We start from the raw sequence: 22,407 nt of genomic DNA on the forward strand, positions 1-22,407 counted from the left end.
TAGTTTGCTGAGGTTGCACATGAGGACACATGCTCTCACATGGAAAACCCTTAATTAAGTCGCTAATTTTGTCTTTTACTTTTTGCAATTCAGATTCCCACTTTCTCCACGTTTCTCCACCTCCATATTGGCCTTCAAAAAAAGGCAGCCAGCATTTGTAACATTTATAAAAATGCCCACCACAGACACATGCTCAGCCTTTAAACGTATTCTCTGCCGGTGGCCCCTGGACACGGTGGTTTGATTTGCATATGTGCATGTTTTGCTACAGCCCCCCCCCCCCCCCCCCCCCCCCCCCCCCCCCCCCCCCCCCCCCCCCCCCCCCATACAGCAGGAACCTTGTGACTTCAATCCTGACCGTCTGTGTAACTACGTAACATGTCCTCAGAGTGTCTTTATCTGCATGTTTTGACGATGCTTCTTACTTTTTTCCTCTTGCACCCAGGACCTATGTAGCCATTTGAAATGTGTTTGTGTTAATGGATAGCTGAAGGTGATGGCCAGGGTCCAAGATGGGCAGTGCTCCCAAAGTTTTGTGCCAGATCGAACTTAACCTTAACCTTCCTAATATGATTATGATATTGGTTTGAAATGTTACTAACCGTAACATAGGCAGGCATATCAGTGATACTATGAGATAGAGGTGTAAATTGCACTTTGACTCTGATGACATTTAGAGTCTCTCGCAATAAATGTACAGACACATTTGTTACATAGTTGGCTTCCCACTATGTGTTGGCAAGGTTTTCTTTGGACTTGCAGGTGTTGAGGATGGGTGGTACATGAAAAAAAACTTAATAAGTCTCAAAAAGAGCCTTGGGCTGCTGACTGGGAACATATGATGGGTCTGGCAGCTCTGGATATAGGATTTTGAAGTGTTTCAATATTAGTGTCAGATTGGAGTTTTATTCTTTGAAAGGTCTTTTTTGCTGTGATCACTAAATGATGATATTGACATTTTGGATACACTCATATGTATGTACCTAATTTTAAAAAATGTACACGCATACACACCCAGCCGGCACACACTCCCTTATTAAGGCACTGAGCTGTATTTCTACCTCCTGTCTTGCCTAACACATTATTTATTTGAAGAAATGTATATCTGTATGACAGGATTAACTGGATAGAGCATTGAAACCTGAATAATTAATGTATCTAAATATGACACCTATTTCAAAATTTAAATGCAGTGTCACTGGCAAAACTTTCAATGCAAGTTATGTATTTCAAAATATGAAATAAATGATGGACATCAAATAAAAATACCTTTGTTGGTGGTTTGTACATATAAAGAATGGCAGAATCCCAGACAGGAGTGTATGGTTCATATTTTTTTTTATCTCTGTTTTATTTATTTTGTATCATTTCTACTTGTAAAACTATATTTGCGTATATACAATGAACGTTTCTACTATGAGGAAGGAATGGAAGTAACAAAAAATATTGAATGGAAATTTATGTGAATTGGAAGACGTAGTGACTTTAAGGTATGTTTCCTCTCATTTAGTTGGTGCGTCAAAAATGTTGTGTATTAAAAATGAAATGCGCTTGCGCAAACTACAGGCTGAACGCGCCCCTGGCTTCATAATCTCCCCACTCCACCTAAACTCCACCTCTCCTCAAATTATATTGGTCAGCCAGTGTGAAAACCCATCCTGGTTCGATGCTACCAGCAAATCAAAACATTCAATGTCAAATGGAGCCTTCTAAAATCCACGCCCACATGCACCACACGTAATGGATACTGGGAAAATTAGTTCTACTGATTTGTATTTAAAAGGACAGAAGCGGGACAGCAAACTACAATCTAAACATCCTGGTTTGAGGAGACGTTCATGGACTTCAGTTTGACAGCAAGACGAAGAACCAGAGGATAAACTATTTCGCCCTATTATACTGAACAATTTAGGACAAAAGGACAGTATTATTATGGTAGGCATATATACGAACTTGAAATAAAAATCGGTATATTATAGCTAACTTTGGTAATGGCTGGAATAGGATGACGATGCTCACGTCTTTTCTAACTAAGCTTATAATTGGTAAATTAATTCATGTCACGTGAATTAATTTACCAATAAGCTAATACTCGCTCTCGTTTGTTGAGTTCAGCGGACTCCGAGACCATGGAGCTAACTACGTTGGTAACATTAGTTTTCCTCAACCGAAACAAATGCAACGTTATATTGTTTCCTGTTAGCTAGCTACGCTGCTGCTAGCTAATGTTACAGTCCGACATGCTTGAGCTTAGCTTGTTTACGGTTAGTCAGAGGTTTTGGACGGTTGGTGGAGAATGAGCCGTCACCTGAGCTTGATCATTAATGCCCCTAAAATAATACGGACCATGTGGAAGGCCGTGTTTCCTCTTAAATTAGAAATCACACCTATTCTGTTGTGTATATCGTCTTTCCAGGGAGACAGCAATTGCAATGGGACGCACAGCAACAAAAAAGCGTTGCTGTCAGATCCTCAGCTGTTTGACACCCAGTTTGATGAGTTGGTGACGGAGCTTTCAGAGAGGGACTTCGCCGACCCTGCGCTGGCTGATGCTCTGGCCAGGTTGAGAGAGGTATGTTGTCTTGTCTTTTGCCGAGTTGCTTCTGGCAAGTGTTGAACTGCTGTTGCATGTGGTTCATTGTCTGCAACCTTTTCTTGTAGGTTTTGGTGTACAATTCCCCTGGAGGCAAGAGGAACCGGGGCCTGTCTGTGATTGGAACCCTTAGGGAGCTTCTCCCACCTTCGCAGCTCACACAGGACACAGTGCAGCGGGCTCTGTTGGTTGGCTGGTGCATTGAGTTGGTAATTACCAATGTTGTGATTTAGTAAAAGATAATGCTGCGTTCTAAACACCGTTTTTAGCCCGTAAATTACGGCTTCAAGTCACGACTCGGTAGCGTTCCAGTAAAAGTTACCACATAGCGTTAGCTGGCGGCTACCTAACGTTGACGTTAGCTACCGCCAGCTAATGCTAGCGATTTCTAGTCGGCAACATATTTTGCTTCATTCAATAAACATAGCCTGTAGTAGTACACAATCGTATGTGTATTGTTTGGATTACAATGTGTGGAATTACTTCACGTTGCCTATGTACTATTTCTCACGGCGTCTGTACAGCATCAAGAGGGGTCGCCATTGTTGTTTGTGTATGTGTGTGACGTCAAAACTAACTGGGAGTACATCTAATGCTGCTTTCCTGACACAGTTTTTAGCCCGTAAGTTACGACTTCAAGTTCACGTCTTGGTAGCGTTCCAGGCAAAGTCACTATAAACCCTTCTAGCAAGCGTTAGCTGATACTAGTGACATAGTTTGGGCATCACTTAATTAACATAACATGTAGAAGTACACAATCGTATGTTTATCGTTTTGACTTCAATGTGTGGAATTACTTAACGTTGCCTATCAAATATATATATTTCTCAAGGCGTCTGTACTGCATCAACAGGGGTCGCCATTCTTTTTTGTGCGTGTGACGTCAAAAGTGTATTTGGGTGTACAACGACCTGGTACGAGTTCACAATTAGTAAGTTACAGGTTTACTGCCGTTCCAGGGCACTTTCACGGGTTGCCCGGAACGCAGCATAAATCTGTCCATATTCAAAAAGAATTTCCCACAAAACATCCCATTAAGAGGCCAAAAGTAGAATTGCCAGTGTTGTCTTTTATTATTTGGGAACTGTAGTTTGTTTTAAATCAGTCCCACATCAACTATCCTGATGCTGTAAACTTAATACTTACTTACTACTAGTTCACCATTTTTTCCACTATTTGCTCCTAAAACTACAGTTCTTAGCTTCTTAAAAGTGATTTTTTTTTTTTACCCTTATCAAATTGGGAGCAGACAATAAAGTTATGAAGAAAATGTAGTGGAGTACATACTGTAAATATATTTGTAGGAAGCTTAAGCTGTCATCTGCTTCCCAACGTGTTGCTAAAACTTCAGTTCACAAGCACAGACTTAGACTAACTATAGTACTGACACTTTGCGGCGGCGTTACTTTCTCTCATCATTAAGTGTTACGACTGTGTCTATGTTGCTTGCAGCTTCAGGCATTTTTCCTGGTGGCAGATGATATCATGGATGGATCGGTGACCCGGAGAGGACAGCCCTGCTGGTACAAAAAGGTTACATAAACTTCATATAATCCAGAAAGTGTGTGTGTTCGTGTGTGTGTTCGTTCGTGTGTGTGTAATCATTTATTTTCCACTGTTAATGGCACACTCAGTGAACCCTGTCTGTTTGTTTTTAAGGATGGCATAGGTCTGGATGCAATCAATGATTCATTTCTCTTAGAAGGGTCAATCTACAGACTGCTTCGCAGACATTGCAGGGATCAGCCTTACTACGTTCGCCTGCTGGAGCTATTTACTGAGGTACAATGCGTCCTGTTTTAATTATACACACACACGCACATGCACACACACACACACACACACATTAATGCAGGATTCCTAATGCATCTTTGTTTGTTTCAGGTAACTTTCCAGACCGAGCTTGGCCAAGCTTTGGACCTTATGACGGCTCCACCTGGTCAGGTTGACCTCAACAGATTCACCATTGAGAGGTTGGAAAGATAAATCTGAAAAGTACATTTAAAAGGAATGATGTTTTAATACCAAAGCAAATGGGTGTAATATTTTCTCTTCTCGTCTTTCAGATATAAAGCTATTGTGAAATACAAGACGGCCTTTTACTCTTTTTATCTCCCAGTGGCAGCTGCAATGTACATTGTGAGTGTGTTTATGTTGTACACACATGACAGAAGGAAAGTAACAGGAATGTCAAACTCTTTCTTATAACTATTTAACCTGGCTTTTGTAGGCAGGAATTGAGAGTGAAGTGGAACACAATAATGCCAAAAACATCTTACTGGAGATGGGAGAGTTCTTTCAAATACAGGTAATTATGTTTACACATCCCCCCGCTTTCACTTCACATACTAAATAATATGCTGCACACTATACAGAGTTAATAACCACCCAATGTCTATCATTTGCAGGATGACTACTTAGACTGTTATGGAGACCCTGCTGTGACAGGAAAGATTGGTACAGACATCCAGGATAACAAATGCAGCTGGCTGGTGGTGACGGCCCTGGAAACCATGACCCCTGAACAGCGAGCAGAGCTGGAGGTGGGACAGCCCTTTCAGTTTGATCATTTACAAATATGTACCAATTTAATTTGCCTGCAAACTATGTATGCAGGGATTTTGTTGCTCACATACAGATTAAATTAAAAAAATGTCTTTCAGTATAATGGACTTTAAATTTACTTACATTTACTTTACTGGGGTTCTTGTCACAAAAACAGCAGCAAAAGCCCATGAATATTTAAACAGTAGTTAGTGCATGTAACAGATTAGGTACAAAGCATGCTACAATTATATCTCAGTGCTGTATATATTTGAATTTGAGCAATGACCCGCTGACGGATTGTTTAATTTGAAGTGATCTTTTCAAAAAAATATATCACTATTTATATACCACCATTCGTAACTGTGCTAATTGTACAAGGTAGGGAGTGATTGTAAAAATTGTGTTTTTAACAGAAAGAAATGCGTGAGTTTATCACTTTTTATAGATGTATATTTTTTTTTATACAGTCAAAAACATCACTCAACAATAAAGACACCAAAAATGCTCTGCAGCAATAGAATAGGATATTTGTTAGAACAGTGAAACTATGTGTTTTGGGTATTATCCTTTGACTCCTCCGTGTGTAGTGGCCTCTGATTCTACTTTTTTAGACTTCCTACTAAAACTGCTCGCTAGTACATTAGCATAACATCATCTTAATCTTCTCATCAGGGATGTTACGGACGCCACGATGATGCCTGTGTAAAAAAGGTCAAAGCACTGTACAACACCCTGCAAATGCCAGAACTGTACCACAAATATGAGGAAGAGAGCTACAAGCGGCTACAGAAACTAATTGCTTGTCACGCTCAAAACCTTCCTCACTCAGTCTTCCTCAACTTCGCCGACAAAATCTATAAGCGGATCAAGTGAGAGGTAAAGGGGGCTTGTATCATGATGCACATATCAACTCCTTTTTTATTCCTCCACTGCCAACAGCATGATCTGAACAGCACATAGAAATCAGTTTCTTAACTTGGTTTGTGGATGTTTGGTTGTGAATGTCATCAAACAGCCTGCCTCTTTTGCTCCATAATTCCTATTTATTGAAACCAGTACATAATGTAGAGTGTCTTCAGTTGTTTCTTCCCGGAAGAATACCATGGATAAAAGGACACTGAAAGGAAGCGCACATTGTCTAGTTTTCATATTAGTCTGCCCCGAGGAAAGCACGGCAGGATGAAGATTCAGATAAAACTGATAGTTGCAGCAGTTATAATTTTGTAAGAATATATGTTTTAAAAGTAAAGTATAATGTCTGTACTGGCCTGAATGTTATTGCTTTTAATAAATATTGGATAAACAGCTTTTTTTGTCCCACCATTTCATCCATGTTTGTGTGTTGGCTGTAGAGCAGAAACGATTTGTTGATATACCGTGTGTGTATGTGTAATTGTTGTAATTGTCATTTCTCAAGTAAAAATTACTAAATGTCAGTTTCTAGCTTTTCAAATGTGAGGGCATGATGCTTTTTTTGTCATATATGGTAGTACATTGAATAATTGGGCGCTGTGTAAACATAATGGCCTTTTTTACAATTTTGTGACATATAATTATATGGGATTTAACTATGTATAGATTAAATGAATAAATGTATCAAGAATGTAGTTGGCAGGTCAGTGTATAATCGTAATCATGACTAGAGGCAGTAGTTGGCGGTTGTATGTTAATATCCTTGAAGGCAGACTAATAAATGCATAAATTAATTTAGTTAGGATGATTTAAGAGGAATTAAAGGAAATCAGACTCTTACTCAAAACTAATTCCTTGAAGGTGAAGCTGAAAATGACTCACTGATGATAAGGCAAGGAAGGGGTGTGGTTTGGTTTGGTTGGGGGGGGGGCGGTGGTTTGTTGGATGCTCGCGAGAAGACAGATGCTGAGCCTGTCACGGTTGAAGAGAGATTCACATGCACACGGACTGGGATGTGAGAGAGCCCGATGAGATGGAGACCTTCATCCATCTTTAACTGAATTTGACCGTGAGTCGAGTTCTAATTTATTATGTTTCTAAATATGTAACCTATATTTTTTATTTATTTTTTATTCAAATTAACCTGCGGAGTCTAGTCGGGTTACCACCTATTCCCACACGCAGGCTGCGTAGATCAAGAGAAAAGCAATTCCGCTATTAACAGTGATTTTTATTGTAGCTTTTAGGTAAAATGTATTCTTTATTATCGGTTAACATAACACTTCAACAGGAATCTCAATATTATTTGTAATATTTGAATTATAATAGGGACGGATGGGCCTGTAATTCAGGGCGATGCGGTTGAAGGTACCCCACCCCCCTCCTCCCTGTCTCCATCAGCTCTGTGGGATCAATATATGCAGGGGTAAATACTGTGCATAGGACGGTTTAAATTAGATCTGAGGATATGCTGTTTTTTTTTTTTGTTAACTTTGTTAGCTTTAATGGCCATTACGACGAAGGCCCACTGAAAGCAAACACTTCAGTGATTTATATTCCTCAAAGATGTGAGGGGCAGTGTTGAGGAATAAATCAGCAATAGCCTTCCGAAGATTGGCTTTAAAAAGGCAGACTCAGTGTTGTTCAGAACTGCTGCCTGATTATTTCATGCTCCAGTTAAATGTTCAGTCATAGCTCTAGGTGCGGTGTATTTTTTAACGTTTTGTTTCTGTTGATCTAGATCTTACTGCCTTTTAGTCATCTTGTAAGGATGGACTGGCACAGATGGAGTCAGCTTGACTAATGTAAACTCATGAATATCAGTGTTCAGTGAAGCCGAACATGGATGATAAAGATGATGAGTGACAGCTATTAGGCTATAAATTATCTGGCAATTATGGGCTTAAGTTAATGTGATATGTGCTTGAGTGTGTGTGTAAGAATTTGAATAGGTGACTAGCGTTTGAGAACCAAGGTTAGACCCACACCTTCTAGAAAACATCTGTTATGTACATTTTCAAGCCTTTGTTTATCTAAACAAATCTCAAGGCATCTTAATGTTTCCAAAAAAACTGTATACCTCAACAAATTATGCAACATTATTTAAGGGCTGCAACTAGCAATCTGCCAAGCAGGGAAGTAGCACAAAATTCTGGGTCCTATTGAAAGGTATTTTCTATGGGCCCCTCCCCGCATCCACAGCTATTCATTTTAGCATCTTTTTGGGCCCTCCTCAATTGAAGGCCCTGATACTCTGTCCCCTTTTTTCCTCCAGCCCGACGCCCTGCTGCCAAGTATGTTTTTGATTAATCAATTAACGATTTTGTCAAAGTTTAAAATGATCTCAGTTTCAAGTCAAGGGGATGTCTTCAAATGTCTTGTTTTGTCCGACCATCAGTCCAAAACCAAAAGATATTCAGCTTACTATCATAAAAGACAGCAAAAACAAGCAAATATTCACATTTGAGAAGCTGGAACTAGTGAATATTTGACTTAAATGATTCATTTGTTATCTACGTAGTTGATTAATCATTGTCAATTTATAAATTGACTAATTGTTGTGGTAATGTGCCTTTTTTAAAGCACAGTGTGTGTTTTCACTCGCTGCTGTTTCCTCCCAGGACTTCGACTGTGATGATTATTAAACAGAAAGCCCAAAAGCAATTGAGTTTTAAAGAATAGTTCAGATGATAACTTCAAAGAAATATGAAAACATGTGGAGGGAAAACGGTCTTTGCAGAGCAAGAAATATCTGCCGTACTTGTTATTCACTGTGTCTTTCCTTTGATATCACAGGATCTTGGGAGTCAAGCCAAAATGTGACCGTCACGGCGTGTCATCGTTTGGATTTGTCCTGCTTTTACAACACTTGTTTCTATAGCAACAGAAATATCAGAATATCCTAAAAAGTCCCATTCCCACAATGCAGTCCTCTAGCTGCTCCTCTCAGCCTCCAAAGCCCCGGCGCTTTGACGTCAGCAGACGGACCAATACCGTAGCTGGACCAAAGTCTCATGGCCCTGGTTTCCAGAGGGAGGATAAAAACATGAATACGATCACCAGGTCCGTCTCCCCACGCCGGGCTACTAAAGGCCCCCCTGCACCCACAAGGACCAGGGTGGGAGTGCAGCCTCGAGCACCAGTAAGCCAGTCCAGGTTTGGCTCACAGAAACAGGGTTCCACCATCTCCAAATCAGTTAAGCCCAAACCCAAGAGTGCTCGTGCATCGGCGGCAACCAAAATTGCACCAGCAGCAGCTCCACCCCCGCTTCCCTCTGTTCTTCCTCTTGACACGAACTGCAACGAGCCGAGCCTCCCTTGTCTGTGCTGCGACGGCCGCTCCCCGCAGGACAACAACAGTATGTTCAACCATAACCACAACAACAACAACACCATCTCTATCAGACAGCAACTGCAGCTACCTCCTCCTCCGGCCCCTTTGCCCCAGAGGCAGGATGGGAAGGGGGCCAAGGAGCAGCCTCAGCCTCCCTCCCAAGCACAGACCCAGCTGGAGGCCTCTGCCCACCCTGCTGCCTGTCTGGAAAATGAAGGCAAGAATGCAGACGCAAGCGCTGATCTAGACAACAAGAAAAATGTAAAAGTAGAGGAAGAAGACGACGAAGAAGAGAGCAGTGGGGATATTGATATTGATGATGATGAAGATGAGGCTGACAATGATGATGACGACGATGATGATGATGACACCCTGGTCCCCTCGTGCTGTGACTGTCCCCCCTCCCTCTTGGAGTTTTCGCTCTCCTCCTCTACCTCTTCGTCCTCAACTTCCATCAGCTCCTGCTCTGATCTGGAGTCTGACTGTGCAGATCAATCTGCCTCTATCTGCTCTTCCCACGACCAAGACAATTTTTCTGTCACTCTGTCCCCCAAAGAGTGCTCACTCCCACAAGCCCCTGAATGCAAGCCTGCTGCGCGTTCACCCCCATCCCTTCCTCTTAACTGCAATCCCTTTGTCTTGACATCACATTCCCCAATCCCCCCTTGCTCCCCAGATGAGGGCTACCCCTCGGCCCTGGACTCCCCTTCTCCTGACTACTTAGGAGTCAAAGGTGAGTCTGAGGTCACCAAACTAGGTTTGCTTGACTTTCTAGAATCAGTAGGGGAGTTTGGAAAAATGGAGCGCTTCAGCCAGGTGATCCAAGTGGCTCGTTGGGATCTGGAGGGGGAACAACACTGGGATGTTTTGAGGGATCGGCTAGATCACCTGGATCACTTGGAGAAGGTAAACAGGGAAGTAAAACTGTCCTACATTGCCAGACTCCATGAGAAGGGATTTGATCTTGGAGATCTGGAAGAGCAGGATCTCTCAGATGTCATGGATGAAATGGGAAACATTGACATTCCCTGGAAGCTGTATAAAAGCGGCAGAGGAGCAATGGGAGACTCTCAGGAGTTTTCCGATGCAGGGGTTGACCTCACTGCTCCATCAGACTGTGAGGATCCTCTTGCTCCTGATTCCCTAACCTCTTCTCCTGTCGAACCGCCACCTAGACCCCCAAAACCTCCAGCCCGTCATGCCAGCGTGAGCTCTGACCTCCACACCTACATCAATATCAGCAGGGAGACCACCTCCATGGCTGTCTCCACGTCTCCTACATTGTCTACTTTCTCCCCTAACTCCTCATCTCCCACTTTTACCACTTTTAGATGTGAGAAACCTCTACTTCCATCTCCACCTTCCATTCCTCCTCTCCCCACCTCTAAACCGGTCCCTTACCTCACCCTTTATACCACTCCTTCTCCACCTCCATCTATTCCAACCCCAACTCCTCCCATCCCTCCCCCTCGGAAGCGTCACCTTGCCAGGAAGGAGGCACAGCGGCTCGCTGCTATTCAAGGCGAACAGGAAAAGACCCCTCTTTCCCTTCCTCCTCCTACCACACGCCCCCCACCTTTGCCTCCTCCGCCAGTAATCTCAATCTCCTTGTCATCTCCCCCTGCCATACCACCTGCACTGCCTCCTCCCCCCTCCTTCCATGCACTGGATGTAGAGATTAGGAAACTATTGATGCTTGCTGGATTGACCCAAGCTGAGCTCCTCAAGCTCAGCCCAGAGCTTGGTGATTGTGTTGGAGGGTTAGAGGATGAGGGAGATGGAAATTATGTTATCTCGTCCAAGTCTGGGGATCTACATGAGTTCAGGCTAAAAGAAACAGCCAAGGAAAAGGAATGGGATTCTGAGTTGACAGCCATAGAAGGATGGAGCAGCAGGAGCAAGTTGGATGGAGATCGAAGAGCAGATATAGCCGAAGAATGCAAAAAGAACACTCAAAGAACAACCTCGTTCACTGAGATGGCAAGAAAAAAGAAAAGGAACAGCAGTCTGACCTCTGACCCTTACTACACCACTGGTTGTAGCGATACACATGAAACTAAAGCAAAGAATATGAGCTTTGAGTCTTTCCGTTATCCTGCCGTGGTACCAGATTCGCCTCCCCCTCCTCCTCCTCCTCGCCCTTTACCCCCAATCCCACCGTCTGTTCCATCCCACAAAGTCAGCACTCTCCTGGCTAACTCTGCACAGCCTGAGCGATTTGATTGGCTCATAGCATTCACACCTGAATGTGAAGCCCCACCACAGTTGCCACCCCTGGCAATGAGAAGATCTCATGTGGAAACTCAAAAGAAAGTCAGTTCGTCAGGGTCTTCTCCGGGGTCAGCTCCAAAGGTCACGACTTTTAAAGAGATGCGTTACCGCAACAAGAGCACCTTCCCCACAACAAAGGTGATCACTGATCCAGACCCTGACCCAACAGTCATTACTCCAGATGCAGATATACTGTACAACCTGAGGTGGAGAAGGGAGATGGCAGGCGGTGACGGCAACCAATGGGAGTACACCTCCCAGGCTCAGGCCTTCTTCATGCAGCCGCCACCAGCCCTCACCTCAATGGCAGCTCTGAAGGAAATGCTCCAGAGAGCTGACGAGGAGGGTAGACAGCCTGAGCTGTGCCCATCCCAGAAGATTGGCTGCTCTCTCAGCGACAGCAGCCTGTGGACCATGGGCAGAGAGTGGGAAGGTGAAGAAGTTAAGAGAGAGGAAAAGGAAGGGAAAGAAGAAGAGAAGGTGGAGATGGAGGAGAGAGGACGAGCCGATGGAGAAAGGACTTTCGAATCAAGGACAACAGGTGAGTATACATTACCATGATGCTGCTTATGATAATAAAAGACGCTGCTGAACACACCAAAGTAACCCAGTGTAATTAGGCCGACATGAAAAATCTGGGATGGGCAAATGATGGAGAGAAAGAGATACTCAGTGTTGCACAAATGACATAATTTGACAGGACAATAGAAAAACAAGCAGAAAACCAAGGGTTGACTCATTTGTGGAAATGATATATGGAATGAGAGTGAAGAGATGGACGGCAAGCATTAGTCACAGAAAGCTATGATGCGGGATATGATGGATAAAGGATGACAAGGGATAGAGCAAGGGTGATTGCAGACTGGGGGAAGCGAGGAAGACAGTGGAAGCTGCAGAGGGAGCACAAGCACCAGTATGAGATGGAGGGATAAAGACAGGGAGGGGAGTGAAGGTAATATGAGGAGAAAGAGGAGGTTGGAAACTTTCCAGCCAGTCTTTCCTGCACTAGTTATCAAAATGTGATGTCATCAGTGCCTTATTCAATTATTCATCCACTCTTTAGGCCATGCGGGCATAATGGAGTGTCCATTGAGCTTTCTCTTCCTTCTTTCTACCTTTAGCTTCACTTTTCTTGTTTTCTGTGTGACCTAAAATATTTTTCTGCTTTTCTTTCTCTGTCTCTTTACTGGTTTTAAATCCAATCTTGGGATGTTTATATGTTATTCTCTTGCTGTCTCTTGCTATCTTCGCTCCTTATCCTTGCTCCCTAGAGTGGCACAGATAGCTAAGATCAAGTTACTTAGCTCATAGAATGCTGCAGTAGGCTACATAGGCACTAAGGATTAGTCAGTAGGGTGTTTAACTTTATTAAATAGTAAAACTTTTTCTCTAAATGTATAATTACTATGCCATTATTTAATATTTTTAATAATTTGCTTTCTTAATAGAAAATTAGCTAAATTACTAATGAGTTGTATGCTGCATGAGTTTTCCCCCAAAACCACTGCAACAAGCCAGAAATAGGTGTGTACACCTTTAAGAGCCCAAGGGGTGGATCTTAGTACATGGACCAATTGCTGAGAGTTGGTGTCAGAAAAATAGGAAGTATCATGTGTTAGTTCAAAGCCACCTCAAGTCTAACAAAGGTATGGTTGCTTTTCAGCTCATTGTGTAGCCCATAGCTTTGCAGTCTTCCACAGGGGATTGAGTGTAATGAAAATTGTTGTTGCCACAATGTGTAAATCCTAACGGAGACAGATATGGTGATTGAGCAGTAACGGACAGAACTCTGCTGTCTGACTGACTCAGCATTACACTGTATCCTTATCTGCTGAAGAGGGGAGGGGAAGGGTGGTGGTGGTGGTGGAAAGAAGCTTGAGAGAGGTCCAAAACAAAAGGAAGAGGGAGAGAGACAGTGATCCAGAGGTGAGGAAGGCAGCACTGCAGTAAAGTTCAAAACACTCCTGTATTATACTTAATATTCAAGAATCTCAATGTAAGTGTAAAATGAAACTGAAACCAGATGACGTAAAGGAAACCCACACTGAAATATGACAAAGCTTTGTGATTCATGGGGGCATTTTAATTATTGTGTCGTTGGTGAATGAGCGGCTGATTGATAGATTGATTATCTCTACTGTGCAGCTGTAAGACTGCTCAACAGTTATTCTTTTATGGCCACTTTATCATTTGACTGTTGTGCCAAAACGTCCTAAATGAAAGACTGTTCTCATTGCTCTTAATTCAACTCCACTGAATTTCATACACTGTCAACGTGTAACTGTCAATCAGCTGTTTAATTTGTTTAAATACTGCATTATTACATGATGTTACATGATGACAATATCTGCTGGAATACACTCATGAATGCATTTTTCTCTCAACAGACACTAACATTTTCTGCAACTCTCTCTCCTTCCCATTTTTCTGCCACATTTTTTTTTTACTTTAATCTTCCTTGTTTTTTCTCACCTATACATCCCATTCTGTTGTTTCCATTGTTTGTCCATGGCTCCGCTTTGCTCCCTCATATTTGCTTGGCTTGTGTGCCTGCCCTTTTCATCCTGACTCCTGCACCTTACAATTTTTGGCCTTTTAACCCTTTCCAATAAGCAGTTTCCTCCCCCCCACTGTCCCTCGCCCAGTCCTCCCAACCCTACTTCCTCCACCCTGCCCTCCCTGCCTATCACCCAGGCTACTGTAACTCCCTGCCCTTTGCAGATCCCAGACCCAACAGCCATGTAGGCAGAGAGGCCACAGATAAACACTGTAACACAGGGTGGGCCCCTGCTGCCAGCTCAGCTTGTATCCACAGAGATGATTCAAGCACTAATGCAAGCGCTGGCTATAACAAGGAATCCCTGGAGGATTTTGGTGTAGACCCTCCTCTTGATTATGGGAATATCTTTAACACAGACAAGGACTTTGCGTCTGACTCTATTTGTAATTTTGACTCTCTATATTACAGTGACTCAGACACGCACACAAAGTCAGACACACCAGTGGCTCCATGTTGTACCACCCCATATAAGAACATTGATGTCATGATGACGTATTCAAACAGTGTCAGTGCTATGGATTCGCTGTATTCAGAAAAGCGTACACACTCGCAAACAGACAACAACAGCAACAAAAGAGCATCCAAAGAGCTTCCTCCTCTCCCCACATATTACCTGTACCACCCTAAAAACTGCCCTATGCACAGGGGTGCCCCTCCTCGCCTCTCCCCTATTGGAGCCCTCTCCCCTCCCCAGCGCTCTGGAGTGCCCCCTCCAGGCACAGCAGGTTTTGGCCTCAGTTCCCCGCTTTTCCCCCGCTCTCACACCTTGCCTGCCCTCGCTGCTCCCCTCTACTATCCAAACCTCTACCCTCCTATACCGCCCAGGGCACCCCCCTTACCCCCAAAACTCTACCAGGCTCCACTGCAGTCAAGCGTGGCGAGTAAGATTTCTCTCTCTTCTCTCTTCCTACATTTTCCACTCTCTCTTTTTGTCTGACATCTTGCTTGCACGTCTTTCTGCCTTTCTTTCTTACTGTCCGTTTCTGTCTTTGTTCTCTGCCCTGGATATAGTGGCCCTCACACTTTTGTCACTTTTTTGACCAGGCGGGATTGGCAGATTTGGAAGAACTGTGTAACTGTAGCTGTTTAATGTATCAGCTGGCTGCTGCCTGCAGGTCATCCGATACATCTAATCTACACTGTCCTTTCAAATGTGCAAAGGGGCTTCAGAGAGGTGACAGCTGTTCCTGTCAGAGAGTGTCTCAAGTCACTCTAATCACTCTCTTTCTCTTTGTCTTCCGCTGTTTGCCTGTCTGTCTTTGTGTCGGTGTTGTCTTGATGGTCTACATGTTTTTGTGTTTGCACGGTGTGTTGAAATGGACTCATGCATTTCATGCAACGCACATTCAAGTAGCTTGTCGATGATGTAAAATGTAAATATTTTATTTTTTATTTTTAGTTAACCCTTTTTATATTTGTCTGTGTGTACATTTAGTGTCATAATATGAATGTCTGTATTCATATAAATGGTTTATATAAATTCTTTTATATGAACACCACAATGTACACAACACCTGCCCTTTGCACATGTGTGGTATTGTATCTGAGCTGACTGATGTGGTAGCTTATACAACAGCCCGAACTCTGCAGTTTCTCCAGTGTATGCTTATATGAAGTATGTATGAGTGTGTTTGAGTGTGAGTCATGATTAATGCATGGGATCCTGTTTATTCCTAATGCAGACGGACAGTTGTCGTCACAGATCCAGTCGAAAGCTCAGCGCAGTAAACCAATATTTACAGGATGTCCTCACAAGTCATACCATCTGCTTCTATCTGCCTAGTCCAATGCTTTTCATTTCCGACTAATACCACTAATATTTTAGTTTGAAAGTCTGTCTGTGGTGATTCATTTAGCTTCTGTTGAATTTGTATTTTCTTATACTAATTATAGTAAGTAATTGCACTTTTGCTGTCACTGTCAGCTGTTCGCAGTGTCTCTTTCGCTGGCTCTGTACAGAGGACCGAGATATCCTGGATGGGCGAAGATGTGAAGCATCCCATGAGAGGTCTGGGCCTGTCCTCTCTGTGCCTGCAGGAAAAAAAAGGTGTGCGTCCAACCTGTGTGTGTTTATCTGTTTACCAGCTGGATACATTTCCTGCTGAGGTCCATGTATAGGTCTTGGAGTTGAACTGTAAACCCTTGTTCTTCCCTCCAGCTCTGGTCAGTGCGGTCAGTGTGGCAGTGGAAGCCATCTTGGCCCAGTTCAGCTCTTCTCGGACTGTAGTTCAGAAGGTCAGTCAATGCTGAATTTCACATTGTTTATCTTTGAAATGCTTTCTTGTTCTGACTCTACATAATTTGTTCCGTCTCTCCTCAGTGTCTCTCAGTTAACAAGGTACTAGAATATCTTTAGATAACCCAATCTTGTAGTCTTAAAAACTTATTTGTAAACTAACTCCAACCCCCCAAATCATGTCTCATCCCATGATATTGACCCTCTTCGTCTCCTGTTTCTCTCTAACCATTTATGTGTCCCGTTTTCCTTTCCTCCTTCTCTCTTGATTCATTCTTTCTGTTTAATTCTCCTGTCTCTTCCTATCACTGCACGTCTTCTTCCTCACCCTTCCTCTCCCCTCCCGTCCTCAGGCCTTATCAGGAGACAGCACTATAAATCCATCTCTGGGCCGTCTGGTGCTGCAGTGTCTCTGCCCTGCCCTGCACAGCTTGCTGACCGATGGCTTGAAACCTCACCAGAGTGACTTGATTGCAGGCAGAAGGCCAAATTCCGCCTGGGGTCTGGTCCAAGCCTCAACCAGGCCAGGTAGTACATCAAACATTGTATTGTACATTAGCATTTTGGATTTGGATATTCAGGATTTCCTATTAGTTGTTTTTTCCCTAGTTGATAATGATAAGCCCTGGACTTTTTCCGCCTCTTATCTTTCCACACACATTAGTCAATTCTTGTTGATTTTAGTGTCTAAAATGCTAAATTAAGTTAACAACAGGATGCAGACATCGATAGGCCGATGAGTGCCAAGTTTCACTGCAATTTTTCACTGATCTCTGTAAGTTTCTCTGTTGATCCCTCTCTCTCTCTCTCCCTTCGTCCCCCTATATGTGTTCTCCTCTTCCACTCAACCCACTTTTCAAGGTCCTAAAACTCAAGCATTGTTCAACCTACAAGTTCGTGTTGGAGAGCTGCCTCAGCTCAGGCAGAGCAAACACAGATTCAACGCATTCCTCCTTGGCCTACTGAAGTGAGTACTGGCTGTTAATCCTCTCTGGTCTTCACTGGTGGCATGAAAAGTGCTCAAATCAGTAGTTAAATATTATAATTTAGTCTTTGATTTCCCTAACCTATGTCCTCTTTGTATCCTTAATTGTGCTCTTCTCTGTTTTTTTTCTTCTAGTACCAAGCTTCTTGATGTCTGGCTGTCTCACCTTCAGTCTTGCAGTGGTAAGTTTCCATCATTACTCCCATGTTGTTGTTGTGGGCATGCATGTGCCTAACTGTGATCTCTCTTCCTCTTAGATGTGCTGGAGACATATTACCACCCCACCTCCTACATGCGTCTTTCGCTAAGCGCCTGCCAGCCTCTGTTTGAGGAGCTGCTCCTCGTGTTGCAGCCTCTCAGCCTGCTGACCTTCAACCTTGACCTGCTCTTCCAGCACCATCATTTAGAGCCGGACAGTCCTAGTCCAGAGATCTCCAGCCCACCCTGTCAGGACACTGGATTACAGTGTTCAACAGAGGGTTCCCAATCCAAAACCACAGACTGCAGATATATTGAAAGCCTCTCAGAAGTAGACTTTGGAAGCCCAGAACATCGGGCAACCAAAATATCCTCACCATTGAGTCATCCAAAGAATGGAGGACCAGGGGAGTCAACAGATAGCGGTACTGCACCCATAAAGGCTTCGGTCACAATCGGGCAGACAAGTCCTCAGCTGTTGTGGGTGCAAGAGAAGGAAATTGGAGACTTAACTCTTCCTATTGTTGAGGAGGACAGCCTTGCACTGCAGGCAGGACAGGTACAGATTCAATTGTGGCAGCTCAGTGTTTGGATTCAAATGTGTTTAGTGTAATCATGCAGGGCTGACATTTGTTTAAATCACAGGTGATCCAACAGGGATGGGGTGTTGTGATGCGTTGGGGAGGCAGACTGAGCCAGAACCTGTCTGAGCTGAGCCTGAAAAAGGAGGAGATGAAGACAGATCTGTCAGACCTCCGGGCCCATGCAGGGAGTGACTTCACTCCGGTCAGCAGTGGTGCTCAGGTTCCCTGGGGTCTGGGGCTGCGGCTCTTTGGGGCCTCTAAAAGCCTCAACAGCCCACCAGGTCACACACCCATAACCAGGTTAGACTATGAATTGAACACCTAACTGATTTTAGATTAAGCAGGAGAGAAAGTAATGAATAAGTGAGTTCGACCACTGTAGTGACTTTAAGAAACTCTAAAGTCATGAATGGTAACTTTCTGTGTTTCTTCTCTGCCCTCCTGCCCCACACACACTCTCTCTCTCTTTGTCTACCCACTCCTCTCGTTCTCCTTGTGTCAATCTCTGCAGGCGTCCCTCTCAGTGGCTGGCTCCTGGGGTCACTGCACTGACCCGAATGGTGAGCAGCAACTCCACCCCGATTATAAGGAGGGCCCCGGAGCCCCAGAAAGAAAGTGAGCCAGAAACAGAGAAAGAGATTGACACATTGGAGATGAAGGACAAACCCAGACCATTCAGGTACAACAGTACAGTGACAGTGATGGTTATAGAGGGTAGATTTATGCGTTGTGTTGGCTGAGATTGATAGCTAAATCTGTGATTTGTTATCTAACCCTTTTTCTTTTTACAAGATTTAAAAATGACCTCATCCTTTGATATCTATAGATTGGGGTATTTACCTCACCAATTAATTCATAGATTTGGGAGATCACATCCTCTGTGTCTGTATTGATAGAACTAATTTACACTGTAATTTAAATACTTTTAGAGTACAATCACATTTTGGCCAGGCATTTAGAAAATATTGCAATACATTAGTGTGAAAATGTCAAACTATAGAAACTATAATTGAAACCACCTTGCCTTCCTCAGGGCAAGTTGTGGCGCATTTTTCCTTTTAAAAGTGACTTAACTTCACCAGTGAGTGGAGCAGACACCAGAAATACTCTGGCTATTTTTTTTTTGCCTTTTGAAAGAATATAATTGATGACTCACAAGCAATCCTGCGTTGTGACTCATCCAGGATCGTATATTGAGGATGACGTTAGTGTTTGTGGTTGGTTGGCGTATGTATATGTAGACCATTTTGGCTGAGAAGATCTCTGCTGTCTGTTTTCAGGTCAATACGAACGCTGTGTGACCACTCTGGAACCGGTTCAGAGCTCAGCTTCTGCAAAGGGGAGGAACTGGTGGTGTTAGGAGGAGTCGATCAGGACTGGATTCGCTGTCGTCAGGGAGACAAGGAGGGGCTGGTACCTATTGGCTACACCTCCCTCATCATGTGACTTTTGCACCATAACTGCTGCACTCAATCAATATAAACTAAATAAAATAAAAAATTCATATATTTTAGGTGAGTGTTGAGAGGTTATGGTATGGCTGCACTACTCTGAAAGGGATATTTCACGCTTGCTTGGTTTGAGTTTGAGTTGAGCGCATTACACCATCTGTTCTGCTTTACGTTCATCAGGAGCAGTCTGCGGCCCTCTCCCTTTATGAACATGTGGGCGTTTTTTTTTCCCATCCAGTTTGGTAGCATTAAACTAATGGATGTAAGCAGCAGGAATGCAGCAGATGGTGTGAAATGATGACTCAAGTCAAATTTAGAACATTTCATACTGGAAGACCTTGTATCTTGTAGTGAATTATCCCTTTAAAGTGCCCTTTTCTCAATTTCTGCCATCCTTATTAACCACTGATCTGAAAATGATCACAGGAGAAATTCTGTGCAAACAGCCACTTGTAGATTCAAGAGCTTTCAGATCAACGGTTGTATGTCTTGAGGGGGTGACAGTCGACAGCCTGGTAGTAGCCACATTGATTTCTCTAGCCATCAGCTGTAGAGAGTCGCGGCACACAGGTTGTCGAGTCAAGAAAGCATGTGAGAGTAGTGCGCCGTAGCTCCTGTTGCATATTGCGTAGTAATGTAGTGAATTGTAGCTGTGTAGATCTGTGTTCTATTGACCTTTCATCTCTCTTGATCTCTCACCTCTGCCTGGTTCATGTGTGTTTGACATGTTTCTGCTAGTATAATTGACTGTATAAATATACATAAAAAATATATAAATATATATATATATATAGGTATATATATTGAGATTGATATTACCAAGATAAGTAGAATAATAGAAAAAGAGAAAGCAGATAGCAAAACACAAGCAGCTACATTAGGGAAGTGGATGATTCAAAATTCTTTATATCTGCAACGTTTCACACATATTAAGTGGTTGTCATCCATGCAACAAAAAAAATGTGTTTTATAAAGTATGAAATCCAGTATCTTCCCTCCTGTGTGCTTCATGTATTGCTTTTGTCTTGGCAACATATTTGTATAAATATTAGATTTAGCCTCCTACCTTAAACACTGTATGCATTGTTATGTGCCATGAGTGCTTTGAATGAATGCCAGAAAATATCTAACTATCCATATCCCACACAGTGATAGACAGTAATACAGCAATCTGTAGTTTATCTCTCAACTCGTCCAAAACCTCACAGGGCAACATGTGTCAGAGTAGACACCTCACAAAACTATCCTCAGCTCTTGTTCAACAATATCTGACCTTAAACTTAATGCAGTGAGAAAACCCCAAATGTATGTAATTCATAAAGCTACTGTAAAGTCTGTGGGTTTGGTGGCTGGTCTTCACCTCATACCTCAGTTTTTGTATCTATCCTTACCCTTCCCGCCATGTTTGCTCATCATAATAAGTGATATTAATGATAGTGGTAGTAGAAGTGGTAGTGGTGGAAGTGATATGTTGATTCTAGTGTTGAAAACCCATTGCTTTGTGTTGTGTAGTTATTAGTTAATCTCTAGATTCTGTATTGGTGACTATGCATATGGTTAAATGTACAACTGAAAGCCTTTTTGTTTGTTTTAAAGTCATGGTTTTGCTTTGATGTTGACACATAAAGTCAACAACAGAATCTTAAATAGTTAACATAATACAGATTTTAACTGGTCAGGAAAGGCTGACTCTAAAGGACCTCCATTTAATTCAGCAGGAATGTTTCATTGCTATTATCAATCAGGGAAAGCTCAGTTCTGACACTATGGCAACTGTCCAGTAGCATTAAGTTGAACTAGTGGTCATAACTTCTAACTTATGATCACAATAAAATGCCATAAAATGGATAATACCTGTAAGTGTTTACAAGAAATAATGTATAGATAAAGATAAAACATCAGACACTTTGTTTAGTTGTGATATTCTGGTCAAAATGCATTTGTTCGAAAGCTGTTAATTTATTGGATGTGTACTATTTATTTATCTTGAGGTTTCTGAAAGGAATAGCTTTATCCGACCCATCAAGTGTCTCTATATCAATGTGCGTGTGCCTGTGTGTGAGTGAGTGTGAGAGGGAGTCAGTCAGTCAGTGGAAGCAGTGATGAGTGTGAACACATCAGTGTGTCTGCACATCCTGCACTTTCACTTGTATGTGTGTGTGTGTGTGTGCGCGCCAGTGAGATCTGTACCTCCCTCTCCTCTTTCTCTCTCCGGTGTCATGTAGCCTGTAGACATCCCTGTGTCCTACTCTTGAATATAGTTCAGTGCCCCTCTAGTGTCAGTCACTGCCCTCCTCCTGCATGTGCTTGTTTGTAAATACACCAAATAAAAATGATTAGTATAAACCAAACTTGGGCAGCTGTTTGATTCATAATTTAGAACTTGAATTCCTGTCAAAAGCCTTATTAATCATGTTAAGCCTCATGAAAAAACGTAGGTGATACCTCACTCAGAAAACAAAGTGCATGTCCTGTAAATGTTGCTGAAATGCTGATCTGAAATACGACAGGAAACTACCTACATGTGTCAGATTGCAAAGGAAGTAAAGACTGTTAAATACTGAGAAATCGCCTTCTCAAACTTAAAAGGGACTTATGTGTAATTATTTTATCACTTCTTTGTTCAGATCAAAAGATCCCAGGGTGCCCTCAGATGTTGTGAAGGGAAGAAAGAGGGGAATATATGCCCGGAGTGAGCTGCAGCCCTCCCCCATCTTGTTACTGTGTTCCTTTGAC

The 22,407-nt window shown here is 42.8% G+C and overlaps 2 protein-coding genes and 1 long non-coding RNA gene across 12 annotated transcripts; 2 read left to right on the forward strand and 1 right to left on the reverse strand.

Moving 5' to 3' along the window:
• The first annotated feature begins 1,669 nt into the window (after positions 1-1,669).
• Positions 1,670-13,513, forward strand: fdps (farnesyl diphosphate synthase (farnesyl pyrophosphate synthetase, dimethylallyltranstransferase, geranyltranstransferase)). 3 transcript variants are annotated; one of them, XM_034875087.1, is made up of 10 exons: positions 1,670-1,935; positions 2,417-2,572; positions 2,662-2,802; positions 4,046-4,126; positions 4,253-4,375; positions 4,478-4,566; positions 4,660-4,732; positions 4,824-4,901; positions 5,002-5,136; positions 5,813-6,231. In XM_034875087.1, the coding sequence occupies exons 1-10, from the start codon at positions 1,933-1,935 to the stop codon at positions 6,011-6,013; spliced, it is 1,080 nt and encodes a 359-aa protein (XP_034730978.1). In that variant the 5' UTR covers positions 1,670-1,932; the 3' UTR covers positions 6,014-6,231. The 3 variants fall into 3 exon arrangements, 2 of the variants coding, with proteins under 2 accessions (XP_034730978.1, XP_034730977.1); XR_004657089.1 differs by lacking the exon at positions 1,670-1,935 and adding an exon at positions 6,386-6,445 and having other exon boundaries at positions 2,093-2,572; positions 5,813-6,281; XM_034875086.1 differs by lacking the exon at positions 1,670-1,935 and adding an exon at positions 13,502-13,513 and having other exon boundaries at positions 2,093-2,572; positions 5,813-6,016.
• LOC117946757 lies at positions 3,094-3,538 on the reverse strand. The gene is made up of 2 exons (XR_004657094.1): positions 3,502-3,538; positions 3,094-3,182 (listed from the first exon to the last, which is right to left on the reverse strand). It is a non-coding gene; the product is annotated as an uncharacterized LOC117946757 (long non-coding RNA).
• On the forward strand, positions 6,989-22,022 carry rusc1 (RUN and SH3 domain containing 1). Of its 8 annotated transcripts, none has more exons than XM_034874994.1 (13): positions 6,989-7,121; positions 8,849-12,198; positions 14,274-15,098; positions 16,142-16,264; positions 16,376-16,452; positions 16,538-16,555; positions 16,807-16,981; positions 17,315-17,420; positions 17,574-17,620; positions 17,696-18,195; positions 18,282-18,520; positions 18,732-18,899; positions 19,501-22,022. In XM_034874994.1, the coding sequence occupies exons 2-13, from the start codon at positions 8,976-8,978 to the stop codon at positions 19,664-19,666; spliced, it is 5,667 nt and encodes a 1,888-aa protein (XP_034730885.1). In that variant the 5' UTR covers positions 6,989-7,121; positions 8,849-8,975; the 3' UTR covers positions 19,667-22,022. The 8 variants fall into 8 exon arrangements, with proteins under 8 accessions (XP_034730885.1, XP_034730888.1, XP_034730886.1 ...); XM_034874997.1 differs by having other exon boundaries at positions 16,142-16,225; XM_034874995.1 differs by lacking the exon at positions 16,538-16,555.
• The last annotated feature ends 385 nt before the right edge of the window (positions 22,023-22,407 follow it).

Source organism: Etheostoma cragini, chromosome 6 (genome assembly GCF_013103735.1).
Source record: "Etheostoma cragini isolate CJK2018 chromosome 6, CSU_Ecrag_1.0, whole genome shotgun sequence".
In the NCBI taxonomy this organism is placed as follows: domain Eukaryota; kingdom Metazoa; phylum Chordata; class Actinopteri; order Perciformes; family Percidae; genus Etheostoma; species Etheostoma cragini.